Consider the following 14,681-nt stretch of genomic DNA (forward strand, 5'->3'; position numbering starts at 1 on the left):
GATTTATTATATAATCTCAAGTGTCAGTTTGCTCTCAAATACTTAATTATGCAATGGTCAATACAAATGAAGTGGGTTCAGTTCAAAGATAATTAATAACACAGTAAAATAAAATCTTTTATTCATAATTATACAATGCTTCAGAAACATGCTACAAAATTTACAATAAGAAAACGTACATATTTATCTCTATAAAAATATTCATATCTCCATGCTGCATGTGTGACTTAAATTTTAATGATTAATTGGCTAAAAAGCACTACCCTATATATCACAAGCGAAAAATCGCCTTAAAAGGCATTACTGTACTGTATTAAGAAAACGATTTCCGACTAAAATAACAAGAAAACAAATACCAGGTATTTTTTGCATTTAAATGTGTTTTACAATACAGTACAAGGTATATGTTATTAAAATCAGATCGGAAACGTATAGAAGACACTTTCCTCGTTGTCCATATAATAATCTTCGTCAAGCACATTTACTTGCAACTAAACCACATACCTGTACTGTACTGTATGAGCACGATGCACCATGTTACCTCATTTTAAAGACCATGATTCACACAAAATTGTTCAGATTGTTCACCTCATGATAGTTAATGTTTTAAAACTCTTCCTTTCACAATACATTAACCCTTTAGCTAATATCCAAATCATCTTTTAATACTGTACTTATAGTTTGTTTTAACTGAAAAACTGCATCTCCTTAATAAACACATTTAGAATGGGTTAGGCAAACAGATTCCAAGACACTGACCTCCTTATTCAACACCTGCATTAGCTACATACTTAACCCTTCTAAGCCTAATTACTACAAGTTATATCAAAATTAAATTTACACATTATAAATTTCATCTAATAGAGTTATTGCATCATAAAAATGCCTACCAGTAAAAGGAAATCTTCCAAAACTGTACCATATTAAAACTGAGGATATACTACACAGGATATAGTCAGATTTTTATATTACTCAGGTATTTCTCAAGCATCAAATACAGATTAGGCAATTCAAAGTATTGTGTATAGGGACACCATATCCACTTAGGAAATATATTGTTTATACTGTATACTAAATCAACTACAAATGACACTGACGAAATGTCTTGTTTGCCTTGTACTTGACCTTCACTGCATCACACAAAGCAGTATTCACTCCCATGGTGGTGGCGGCAGGTCCAACACATGATCAAACAGCGGACTTAAGCAGACAGGTGTCATCTTTTCTGAAGGTTAATTTATTGTTAGTCTAGGGGGTAAACACCAATTAATCAAACTTAATTTAACCTAATACAGTATACAAGGATAACACAGGAACTACTGACTCAAGATAATTAGTCTATGATCTGGTTCTCATTGGGTCTAATTAATGCTTATCGTATGAAAAATTACCTAACTGCCTGACTGTCTATTAAGGTGATTAGCTGCGAAGAGATTAAGTAAATAAAGCTACGGGACTATAATTATACAGGTTATATAAAAAAAAAAATTAAACTATTATGCAAACCCTGTGACTTAATGTCCTCATTTAGACAGGACTTATGAAACAGAGAGCATCACCTACATTATAGGAACACCTTAACTAATGGGTTAGGAACCAAAGGACCAGTTTGGAACCTGATAGCCATTTCCCCACACAGGAACAACATAATTATGGGGTTTAAGGTCTGGAACAACCTCACAAAACCTCAATTTTGCTAAGATTTCACTTGTAATAAAGAGAATTCTGTATATAGACTGTAGCTGCTTAAGGCTAGTTATGTACAGTATCTATGTATATTAATTCTAGTAGGTCAAACAATTTTTTCATACCTTTAATTGGGCTCATTAATGCAAGATCTTCTTTGGATTTAACTGGAGAATCCATGAAGTCAAGTTCACTAATTTTAGGCTCATGACTCACTTTCCAGAACTGTACAAAGTTTGAGAGCTCCTGGTCTGTTAACCGGTGTGCTGGAGGGATGATATCATAGTAATCTGTTGATGGAAAGGGACAATAGGCTCAAAAATGGCTCTTCTTGACATGCTGTATAATAGTTCAATCATTTTGTATTTTAATTATAAACAAATTAGCTTGTCAACAAAAGTATTTAACAGGTTGAAAGAAATAAAACACTTCAGAAAATCCCTAGCTATTCAAAACTAAAGTTCAAATGATTGTATATTTTATACAGTACTACAGTATAGTCTGGTTTTACGTGGAAGGCCATTTACGCGGCACCTGTCAGAAGAGATAATTATTATTTACACGGTAAATTCCATCATGTACGCGGCAGGGTGAGGTGCAGGGAGCTGACTGTGATTGGGCCACCTATCCTTAACACCCACGCCCCCCCCCTCCCCGCCTAATATTAATGATATTTCTTTTATATATTGTGTGTGCATACCATCATAAAATTAAGATTTTATTTTTACTACAATATACAGTATTGTGTCAGCGACAGCCAAAAAAAGGGCGAGTCTGGCGGTCGGCCCAGTCTCTATTTCAATTAATCCCTTAGGTTCTGTTATTTTATTTACACTTTTCACTTTATATGCGGACCTCCATGAGTTTAATTAACCGCATAAAACCAGACTATACTGTAGTCTTATTTTATCAGTGTGGAGTTCTACTTTGATACACTTTTCAGGGCCCCTTTTAGGTAAACCTGTACAGTCCCCCCCAAAAGTATCGTTAGCCACAAGATCGAAGTGATTTGAGGCTTTCCTAGCAATGTTACTCGACGTGTGAACCCTCCGAGGATTCAGGTCATATATTACACGACTGAGTGAATGTCGATGTTAACCAATCATTAATGGGATCTTACATCAAATGGTGTGAGTAATTATCGAGGATATATCAATATATGAGAGGTGCTAACATTGCCCTTCACAATAGGGTATATGTGATGCCGAGATAACACAGTGAACTGGGGCGAGTGAACCCACAGTATCACAATGAGTTAGGCGTCATGATACAACTGGTGCCACACTGAAACTTACAACCATATATGTCTTGCTATGGGGACTGGGGGGTTCTGTTGCTTACAAGTCCCCTGATCTAAAACCTTAATTTGGTGTTAAACCAATGAAATTTACATATCACTAACATGGCAGATCCTGTGTAGACCAATATATTGCTGTAGCTGTTCACTCCAATATCAAGTACTATTTACCGAGTCACTCCATAAATCAGATATACTGTACTGTATAGTTAACAACACGAGTTGGCATGTTGTGAAACTGTATGAATGAAACTCCGTTAGTACTGTACAATGATGTAATGGCGAAATATCCGTTTTGAGGTCTCTCAGTTATGATGGTCTGAAACATTTCCATTTAATGTATATTTCAGTGTTATTATATCCATCAGTCAGTTTTGTTAGATGGAGTAAACTTAGATTATTTTTACAGGTGCATTACTAAAGCAACAACTGGTATGGTTTTATAGCATAAAAATATCTTACCTTCCGTTTCCACAATTTCTGGGAAGAATTCAGGTGATGGTATGGATTCCTCTTTGGCAAGAGAGAAAGTTTTATGCAATTCTGAAAAAAAAAACATTCTTGAACAATAAACGTTACCTCATGAGTAGCAACCCAGCAATGCCAGATAAGAGTGTGTTTGGAAGCACTGTACTACATATAATTGTCCAGTTCCCACCCTGTAAAAATAGGCTGACAATAGCAAAGACAACCAGCCGTAAAACTTGCTTCAAATTTGACCGATGAGAATTTGGACAATGCCATCATGCAGTTGTTGCTTACTCTCACAAGCATAGAAAGTGACCATTAAGTGATGGTGATCTTATAGATTGAACAGATCAGGATATCAAGAACAATTACAGTAAAGTACAATACTGTATGTACAGGCAATACAGCAGTAACCAATCTGATCAGTACAGGGGGGTCTCAATTTACAGATACAGTGTGATCTTGAAAATTGTGTGTACATTCAGTGTGTGGACAAACTGAAATTCCCTTCTCAAGAGAGGAGGATAAAATGAGAGTTGTGTCCTGGATCTCAAAAAAAACTTGCTCACTCCCACAAGATGTTACTTTGTGCAAAAAAATAAGTAAATTTAGTCATAATGTTGGATGAAGGTTATAGGACCCCATTCACTCTTCTATTGTACACAAAACAATTATCTGGACAATAAACCTATAAACTTTACTCACAATATCTCTCCATTGTCTGCTTTAGCCAACATGTACTGCACTGTGTCTACAATTTGCACCTTTTTTTTTTTTTACAAATTTATCCTACTAAAGCAGCTTGACACTATGTACTAGATTACGCACACAAATAAAACACCTGTACTGTACTTAGCCAGCCATAAATACAAAGACAAGGTCATATAAAGATTATATATAAATAAATCATAAATTAAAGATGTTCTACTTACTTTCTGCCGAGGTGTTCTGATCTTTAATTTTCTTAACAGAACTCCGAACTTTATTACTAATATCACCAAATGATCGTTGGCTGGTGTGGCCAACTTCAGACAGCCCAATTTTGGTCTGTGATGTCCCTGTAGTAAATATTATACATTAAAACAATAAATACAGGATGCATTTCAAATAACAGTACAGTACAGTAAAGATTAAAAAATATTGACGTGCACAATAATAAAATCGTAAAATCATTGCAAAATTAAAACTCGAATAAAAGTCCAGTTTCTACTATTAGTAATATTATAGAGTAAATTTACCTCTCAAAATACAAATCTTGAACTACAGTGCCTAATAAAAATGCATACAAATTATAATACCAATGTCTTATGATAGCTTGAATAAAAATGTTGTCTTCTGGTAACTTGGTTAAAAATTGATTAAACGTGAATCTCTCCTCGTATAAAACTCACTTTTGTGTTCTAAAATTTTACTGCAAATATCTCTATGACAAAGTGACGCCTAATAATAATCCAGTGAACTCTTAAGCTCTTGCCATATTTACTTGGGGCATTGATGTCCTGATTCGGCTTCATCATAGCTCCTAATTGGGTATTGGAGTTTTCGACATCTGTGACTGTTGATGCCATTCTTAATCTGGAAATAGTAATCATTGCAGTTTGTGGTATTATCCATACACAGTACATTAAGAAAACACAGCAACGGGGGCTTGTCGTGGATGGACGCGTTGCCGAATTGATTCAAGGAGGACAAACCTGATGGCTGTCTCAGGGTTTTGTTGTGGAAAGGAATACCATGGCAGTATACATCTGTTAGAAGCCCACATAACTTACCCTAACCTAACGTTCAATAATATACTTCCATCCTAAGACAGTATGTCCTATTTTATAGTGATTATTGGAAGTATTCGTGAGTTTGAAATGGTGGCTGGGAAGAGTTCTTGTGTAAATAGCAAAAACGGTTAGGTAGGGTTGTTTGGTTCATTTCAACCTCTGTGCCAAATAAAATCGTGTGTCATTAGTGATTTTATGCTTGTTAAATATAAGATTCACCAAAAGGCGACACACATAATTCATGTAAGTTAATACTGATCCTCTCTATAATAATGATAAAACCACAAAGCTAAATTGCAGCTCTTGTTTTTCCCTGGTTCTGCAGTCGATTTTTATTCTAAGCATTAAAACATTAAAGATCCTTATAAAAACAGCCTTTTGTACAATGATTAATTGGTTAAAAATGTTCCGTTTATACCATTCCCAAATTACCCGTTATACTACAGTACACAATAAATGAATGCTGTGTATACTTGCCCGGTTGATGAAACTTTGTGGAAACGTTAATTAAAATCTACTATATAGATAAATGTTAACGAGAATGGACGACCTTAATAGAACTTGACCTAACCTAACTTAACAGAACAACCGTTTAAAACATACCTAACGACAGTGAATGGATTCTCGTTTCCATTTAACGATTTAATATACATTGCAATTAACGTTTCTACAAATTTTCGTCCAATTCTATCAATTCCTTCTGGTGTTCATCTTCAAAATACTACCTTCCCGAGAACTATCCACAACCTTACACCTGAAACACACAACAAAGCGTAATAATTATTAAATCTACAAACTGGGTACTATAAATCATTGAACTAACAATAAATGTAACTAGTTGGGAAAACGAATCACTACAGGCCGGAGGAGCGGAGTGGAGAGTACAATCAACAATGAGAACCACCAGCTGACTGACGACTGCTCAATGCTCATTACACTGTTAGTTGTTAGGTTTAAACAGACGTAAACACAAGACACATTTACTTATCTACAATATTACACTATTTTGTATCTTTTATCTAAAAATTTTAAATTTACATACATACATAAATATTACATATTCATATATTTGTCATTACCAACCATCGTACAGGTGTCTTGAATTCTCCACTAATATTGTTGATATGCAGACTTACTAGGAAGGGTCGCAGAGTTAAGCGTGAGAATCGTGTTGGGGTTTGAGTCTCAGTAACAAAGATTTTGTTGATGAGTGGCGGCAATTAGTCAGTAATTACATACATAAGAGCATCAAGATCGCCCTAATCAATGTAGGATTTTTAAAAGTATTCCCAATTGTAAACGGGTACCAGTACTAGAAAAGGATACCATAAAACGGTTTGGTGCAAATAATATAGTAATTCAGGTAATCTTTACAATGTTATATATTATCAAATTCGTAATAAATGCTCTTTAAATTGTCAAAGTGAAGATAAAAAAGTATTGACATTTCTTTATTGTGGATTTCTTATAATTTGCTTCCATATTTGTTCAATTTCAATTTCAATTGTTTATTCCTTGATAGAGGAAGCGGGATCCTAGTGCTGTCACTAGGTACCCCTGTACAATGACACCAGAAGCATCTGGCAAGTGTGACAAGTATATACAGTATAAATATTATAAAGGGGCTTACTAAAGCCTCAGGAAGGAAGGATATTCCTTTAACACATAATTAATGTTATTTACAAAATATCTGGCCACTTTGGGGAGGATCATCGTGTCTCCATCAGGGGGTCGTGGAGTGGTGGTCCAGCAGGCGTCACGGAAGCGTTGTGTGTGGGGACATCTTAGGAGGCAGTGGATAAGGGTGCTGCTGTCGGGTCTTCTGCATAATGCACAAGAGCGTTGCTCAGGGGATGCGGGGATACCAATCTCCCAAGCAAAGTCATACCCAATGATGATACGGGCAGCAATCACGTCCCCTTTTCGCGACCCTTTCCCATAGACGTACGAGAGGTCAGGAAGTTTACGGTCCATATTTGTTTTATTCTCCAACCACTAACTTAAGTTTTATTGAAATTAATATATTAAATATATTACTGGTAATGGGAATTTAAACACACACACACACACATATATATATATATATATATATATATATATATATATATATATATATATATATATATATATATTGATTAATAACATGGGTTTACAGTCTATCATTAACCACAAGGAAAATATTTATCGCGAAGCGGCGAAGAGAGAATCGCCCCTTGGCTTGACAAGGAGCTAAGATCACTTTGATGCTAAACAAATTAATTTTCGGTGGCGTGCTTGTCACTGGGAATAGACTAATGATATGTGACTCAGCTCTTTTCGTGCCAGAGGATGGGTGAAGTAAGTAGGTCATGAAACGGTAAATTTGTCATTGATCAGTGGCGGTAATCTCAATAACGGTACCGGTAATCAAGAACAACCATACTGCCTGTTGTGCGACAGTAGACAGGTAAACCACTCGGGAGTCACGAGCAGGAACAGCAGCAGTATGTTGTAGGTCCCCGGAGTGAGAACTATACCGTGCACGTCTCTCCCGACATCCACTCGAAACTTCTTTATTTCAGAGGATTTTATTTGAAATAATCAATACGGGCGTTGAGAAATAGGGATGTGTTAATTTTAAATATTACTGGACCGATTTTCTGATTTAAAGTGTGTATATTGCAAGATAACCGCAAGTACATTTTAATGTGTAGTTTTGTAAATCTGAAGTCGTATTACAGCGAGTTTCTTAAAGGTATTACAAAAAAATACAAATCAATACATTTTAACTTGGTTAATGTGGTTTTTGAATTATTGGAAATATATTTTTTCTTTAGTTTTTATTTTGTGGGAAAAATGGTATATAAGAGTCTACTTTATAATGATGTAGCATTGTTTAAATGACAGGTATAATTGAAATTAATAGACATTAGATTTTTTATAATGAATGTATTGTATAAATAATCATAATGATAGTATAGTTATATAGGAGATGCAGTACTGTACGAGAGATGTTATTATGTACTATATAATGAGAGTAGCATAGATTGGTATAGCATTGTAATAGAGCTTTGCCCCACACAGGTTAGGGATGGGAGAGGCTGGAGTAAGGCTACGTCTCGTGTGGGTATGCTTGGCTGCGTGTATCTTCGTCATCGCCTCCTACACCCACCACACAACCCTCGCACCCACAACCCTACAACCCTCCCTACTTGAGGTTCATCCCCCTAACGTAAGATATTATATCGCGATTTATTGTTTTATTTTTAAAGGGAATATTCCTCTGCAATGAAGGTGTGTATTCGTTTGGTGTATGACTGTATATGCAACGTAAGTAAATATCCCTTGCTAGCGAAGATTTGAGAATACACTTAAATGGTTAAAATTAATGGGTAGCATAATGTTGATTCCGTAAAATTGTCATTTAAGTTCACCTGAAGAATAACCATCCTATAACTACCTGAGCGGGTTAGATTAGGTTAACGTTAGAGTGGTTGAACTTCATGTGAATTAAACGGAGATAATTTTCAGGTGATCGATAGATAAAATTGCCATACAAGTTTACAGTGGTTCAGTGTGTACATAGACATTGCAGGTACATATATAATGGCAGTCAGTCAGTCGATTTTACCAAGTCTAGTCCAAGAACGCTAATAAAACTAACTTCTCGGTATTTCTATTGGGGTTCTTAAGCTAAAACTGTAAAATTACATCCAAAAATAACATTAGAAATACACCGAGATTCTACCTTAACTAAATGCGTTCACGTAACACCGGTTAGGAGACGAAATAACACTAAAACAGTTGGTAAGATTTTTTATATTAATTTTGTCTAGTGGTATGTGAGCGTATCTCGCTAATGTAGAATTTCAGTGTGATTTGGATGCTATTTTTGGACGTAATTATTGTCTTAACTTAAATCAACCATTTAGATGAATTCATACATCGTCAGTTACGAGAAATACTTATCGTATGAACTTTAGAAAATCCCGAGTCAGGACCGTGTTACCTGGTGCGCCATGTTTGCTTGCTACTAGTCTCTCATTGGCTAGTGACTCAACCAGTCAGAGCCGTCGTCCGCCAACATATACCTGTCAATGCTTACAACAAAGGGACTCCTCTTTACCGTATCCATTGACAAGAGGAGGGTAATGTAATCGATAAATGTGCGAATAGGTGACATAAATGGGTGGGTAGATGAAAACATGGTCAGATATCCATGAACTTGACCGTTATACAAATGATTCCTCTATAACGTTCGTCTTGTCATGCCGGTAGCGACACGCGGAGGTTGGTTCTGTAACAGTACTTGACGGTGACCAACACGTCAAGGTCAGGAAGCTCCTCTAACAACTTCCTGTGTACTCTGGGTAATTTCCTTCTTGCAGAGATACGCACAAGACTTCTACATCCTCTTCACCGTACAATACTTAATTCCCAGATAGATGGATAAATATAACTAGATTGATAACTAAATAGAAAAAAATGTAGATAGGTAAATGTGAAATAAGCTGGAGGATATTAAAGTTTATTTCAAATGGTGTCTTGTAATTATTCTTATATAGCTTTTTATATACGAGTACATGACTGAGTACTTAACCTTTTGAGTACTATGACTAGATTCTGTCTTATAACCATTTGAATACCAGGACTTAATGCCCTGAGTACATAAATCGTTGAGTACGACTGTCGCACCTCAGGTCATCGTATTTAAAGGGTAAGTCATCCGATCATCGTATATACTCGAGGGTTAAGTCATCATACTCAAGGAATAAGTCATTGTACTCAACGGTTAAGTCATCGTACTCAAAGAATTAAGTCATTGATACTCCACCTTAACTATTTATGTTTAGTCTACACTAGGCAATATACTGTACAGTAAATGTTACTCTAATTTTCGCCAAACGTTCGCATGCTTTATGTTGTCTGAGTACTTGTTGAAGCAATCTCAATATCATTTTGTTTTTTACTGCATATTTGTGGGTTATTTTTTTTGCTCAAGTCAGACACTGGAATAAATTCTTTCACTGTGAATTACAAGTGGTTGTTATCATACGCACTCTTGTGAACCGTGTAGTGGATCCTCTCCCCTACAACAGAAAGCCCTCAGCGGACACGGTCACGATGTACTTGGTTATATATCTTAGCTCGTAATCAGTCGTTCGTAGCGCTTCACAACTGTTACAATTTGGTATATAATTTATTTTTCTTCGTCTATCCTTGGTTAAATTTTCTTTTGTTTAATATTATTATATGTTTGCGCTCTCTAGGTACTGTACTTTGGAAACTGTGAAGGTTTTTATCTATGGTGACAGTTTTAGTGCAAGAGTAATATACATATTCCTTTCACGTGTATATAGTTAAGTGTTTTGGTGTTACAGGACTCCTTTATACCATGGTGGGAGAGTGGGCGATGTACGTGTGAAGAGAAGGTGTGTGTGCCTGATGTAGATGTACCATTTGACCCCTTGGATGGTGTGGGTGGTACATGTGGGCGGCGTGCATGGGAAGCAGGTGATGGGCAGCATGTGTTGTCCTTTTCTTTATACGGCGACAAACGCAACTACTGGAGAGGTCTCGACAGCTTACTAAAGAAGGTAAGACTTGCAGTATCTTGATGAAAGTCGAGAATCCGCTGCACTTTAGAATCTCATCGTAAAATATGAATATTTGAGTTTGTTTACCAGATCGATTTAAGATTATTATTATACGTCTATAAAAATATTATATTAGTTCTCTATACCGTTAGTTCCTCTATCTGAATTTAATCCCACAGAGGTCATTCACTCCAGTATCCTCCCCAAGAGGCGCTTCGTCACCTAGGCAAACGAAGGCGTGATCCTCAACCCTCTTTCTGCCTCTACTAAGCCAGAGACCTCCTACCACTAAAGACTTCCTACCACACTAAAGACTTCCTCCCACAGTAAGACTCTTCCTACCACACTAAGACTCTTCCTCCCACAATAAAGACTTCCTATCACACTACAGAGCTCCTACCACACTAAAGACTCTTCCTACCACACTAAAGACTTCCTACCACAAAGACTTCCTACCACAAAAACTCTTCCTACCACACTACAGACTTGATACCACACTAAAGACTCTTCCTACCACACTAAAGACTCTTCCTACCACACTACAGACTTGATACCACACTAAAGACTCTTCCTACCACACTAAAGACTCTTCCTACCACACTACAGACTCTTCCTACCACACTACAGACTTGATACCACACTAAAGACTCTTCCTACCACACTAAAGACTCTTCCTACCACAGTAAAGACTCTTCCTACCACACTACAGACTTCATACCACACTAAAGACTCTTCCTAACCATTAAATATCACCACATGTTTAAAATTAATTCGTTATAGATGTTTCTGATTCACGTGAAGTATTAAGTCACCCTTAGTGTGTTTGGCACAAGAAATAATTGTAAGTCATTTGTTATTTTCCAGGTACGACGTTTATACCCGGGGTGGAAAGTACGCGTTTATACCAACCCTCGTTTTTACGTCTCCACCTTGTGCCCACTCCTACACCAGCACGACCACCTCTACCTGTGTGATGTCACCAACCTGCCGCAGCCCTTGGGTAACCTGACGGGGATACACCGCATGATGTGGCGGGTCGTGCCCCTTGGTGATCCTCAACTAAGAGCTCTTATGATACGAGATACGGATTCAGCGGTTTGTATTTGCCTGTATTTTGTGTGTTTTCTGCATGAGTGTATGTTTGACGTGCATTAGTCTGTGTTAGTGAGGCTTAATTATAGAGGATGACTGTTAGCATTAGGGTGTTAAATATCAGGTGAAACACGATGGGGTGTCTAATCTTCACATGATCATATTGTAAGTTATGCTATGTAAATACTATATTTTAACTGAAAACTCTTGGTATATTATATAATAAGTTTAATGGTATAGTATGTATTACAGGACATATTTCTGTGTTGAATGGTGTGTAGGTGTACTGAAGAATGTGTAGATATAGTTAAGGATGTGTAGTTCTGTTGAGAGATGTGTAGTTTCATTTATACATGATGTAGTTGGAATATTATAGTATGTGTCTTAGTTAATCCAGATAACAGGGTGATTAACACTATTTAATTCTCCTCAGATAAGTAGACGTGAGGCAGCAGCTGTGAGAGAGTGGCTGGCATCTAGTAAGCACTTCCATGTTATGAGAGACCACCCAGCCCACAATGCCCCTATCATGGGTGGCCTCTGGGGAGCTCGCTGGGGCCTGAACCGGCAACTCGTCCCTGAGAATGCCAAATTCCTCTCCCAAATCAGGGATAAGATGTTTAAAGATGCCTATGGCGAACAAAAACATGGGAAGGATCAGGAAATTTTAGCGGTAAGAACTTTTACACAACTTGTACTATGGTTTATAAAGGCAGTTGGTTTAGGGATTCGAAAATATGATTCTTTAACCCTTTGAGGTCTGAGGGGTTAAGTTATCGTCCTCAAAGGGTTAAGTTATCGTCCTCAAAGGGTTAAATTATAGTCCCCCAAAAGGGTTAAAAGCTGAATTAGGACAATGGATTAAACCTTTGAGGATAACTTTTCTGGATGGTGGTTTAACCCTTTGAGGATGAGGTTTTAAGTAACCCTTTGAGGATGATGGTTTAATCACTTGAGGAAGATAGTGCTTGAGTGCTCTAGTTTGTTTGATGATCTTCATTAGGTAACACCATCCTCTTGATCTCCAACCTTGTTCGAGTCTATATAGAGATACAGTGCAACTCAGTGGCCTTGGGTGACAGTGTATGTACCTTAATAATGTATATTTTTACAGGTGAGGCTTTGGCCAAAGATGGCTGGTAATGTGATGGCCCATGATAGCTACTGGTGTAAATTTTATGGCAAGGCTTGGCCCTGGCCCACAAAGCGAGAGAACAGATACTTCGTCGGCTCCACCAGGTAGGTCTTCATCTATACCACACCAACACACACATACACTAAAGGTCTTATCCTACTTCATTCAAAACACATATGCCACACCACTAACACCACAGACTGATATATGCTATCTCTTGACCTACACTTTACTCATACAGTATTGAAGAAAGTAATATCCAATTATTCTATACATGTACTGTAGTTTATTCTCTTCTCTTGTTCATACACACGCTGCTTCTTCTTACATTTACAGTTGCTGAACAAATTCCCTGAACACTTGGCACTATTACTGGGTCATATAGTGCCCTTATATGATTGGTTTATACCTAACACTGTTTTTCATCCTATATTATATCTGAACCATAAAATGAAAGACCCACTCATTAATAAAAAGAAAAATCTGTTAAAATTTCAGTCCTCTTCACCTAATGATCCTCAATACTTACATAACAGACACTGCTAATGCTTCCCTTTCCCCATTATTCCCCTCCATCTTCTATTTTTGTTTCGTAATTTCAATAAAAAATAACGCATCCTGATTATTATGTTTATATTTTTTCTCTCTCAGTTATCGTGACCCGCCTGGGAATACAAAAGTACCCAAGCCTTGTCCAGTGAGATGTAGACCACCAGAACATCATGACTGGATTTACTGCTGAAGGTACGGCCCCTGTCAACACTGCCAGTACTGTACAGTGTACCCAATCACTGTACTGTAGAATGTACCTCATCACCACCGTAACTGTACAGTAGCCTGTAGGTATTAAATGGACTATAGTTAGTTATACTGTTTGTAGAATTGTTTGAAACTTACTCTGTACTTCAGAAAATTCACTTGGTGGTATTTTAGTAATCTTTAGTTAATATGTAAACCCTATATAATATATACTAACCTAAACATGTGTAGAAAATTACCTTAATACGAGGATTATGGTAGTAATGTTGATGATGATGATAGTAATGTTGATGTGGTAATGTTATTAATGATGTTGATGGTATATATTATTATGGGATTCTTTATAAACATACATAGCTGTTGTCCTCTGGCTTGTGTTGTTTCGTACTGTATCATTGATTTTAATGGTGTAAAATGATGATGTGGGAGAATGTATAAAGGAGTCTTTGTAAATTATTGTAAATCTAACTCTTTTAAGTGGTCCCTGATATTGTTTTTATATTCCACACGGCTAATTCCCAATTGTTCCTGCCCAGTACTTGTTACAGTTAAGATCTAAGATTTTTTTAGTAAAACATTAGGAAATGTTACTCTCTCTTTTCTCTTTAACTCACTACAATATATGTACTGTAATTGAAGTTTATAAACATCTCAGAGGGCACTATTCAGTCGAATGTCCATACCTGGGCAAACTTTTACGGAGTAAAAATTTGAACTCTTGGAACAATCTAACAGTATTGTGATGGCACCGAGTGCCAGCTCTTTCAAGACCATACTTGACCAACACTGGTGCAGGTACAGATATAATCTGGAACAAGTACTTGCCAACAGTGTGTAACAGACATGATAGACCGTCCAAGAGGAACAGATCCATCAGTGGCGAAGATTATAAAGTA

The 14,681-nt window shown here is 36.7% G+C and overlaps 2 protein-coding genes across 7 annotated transcripts; one reads left to right on the top strand and one right to left on the bottom strand.

The window, feature by feature from the left end:
- Positions 1 to 104: 104 nt before the first annotated feature.
- On the bottom strand, positions 105 to 6,925 carry LOC121877938. Of its 5 annotated transcripts, none has more exons than XM_042383912.1 (6): positions 6,907 to 6,925; positions 4,935 to 5,026; positions 4,384 to 4,509; positions 3,446 to 3,526; positions 1,812 to 1,976; positions 105 to 1,225 (listed from the first exon to the last, which is right to left on the bottom strand). In XM_042383912.1, the coding sequence occupies exons 2-6, from the start codon at positions 5,017 to 5,019 to the stop codon at positions 1,152 to 1,154; spliced, it is 531 nt and encodes a 176-aa protein (XP_042239846.1). In that variant the 5' UTR covers positions 5,020 to 5,026; positions 6,907 to 6,925; the 3' UTR covers positions 105 to 1,151. The 5 variants fall into 5 exon arrangements, with proteins under 5 accessions (XP_042239846.1, XP_042239845.1, XP_042239844.1 ...); XM_042383911.1 differs by lacking the exon at positions 6,907 to 6,925 and adding an exon at positions 6,307 to 6,388; XM_042383910.1 differs by lacking the exon at positions 6,907 to 6,925 and adding an exon at positions 6,360 to 6,383.
- A 751-nt stretch (positions 6,926 to 7,676) lies between these two features.
- On the top strand, positions 7,677 to 14,375 carry LOC121877937. 2 transcript variants are annotated; one of them, XM_042383907.1, is made up of 7 exons: positions 7,677 to 7,957; positions 8,287 to 8,434; positions 10,584 to 10,799; positions 11,664 to 11,894; positions 12,325 to 12,564; positions 13,006 to 13,130; positions 13,678 to 14,375. In XM_042383907.1, the coding sequence occupies exons 2-7, from the start codon at positions 8,294 to 8,296 to the stop codon at positions 13,766 to 13,768; spliced, it is 1,044 nt and encodes a 347-aa protein (XP_042239841.1). In that variant the 5' UTR covers positions 7,677 to 7,957; positions 8,287 to 8,293; the 3' UTR covers positions 13,769 to 14,375. The 2 variants fall into 2 exon arrangements, with proteins under 2 accessions (XP_042239841.1, XP_042239840.1); XM_042383906.1 differs by having other exon boundaries at positions 7,690 to 7,713.
- Positions 14,376 to 14,681: the final 306 nt, after the last annotated feature.

Source organism: Homarus americanus, unplaced genomic scaffold (genome assembly GCF_018991925.1).
Source record: "Homarus americanus isolate GMGI-L3 unplaced genomic scaffold, GMGI_Hamer_2.0 scaffold30620, whole genome shotgun sequence".
Taxonomy (NCBI): Eukaryota; Metazoa; Arthropoda; class Malacostraca; order Decapoda; family Nephropidae; genus Homarus; species Homarus americanus.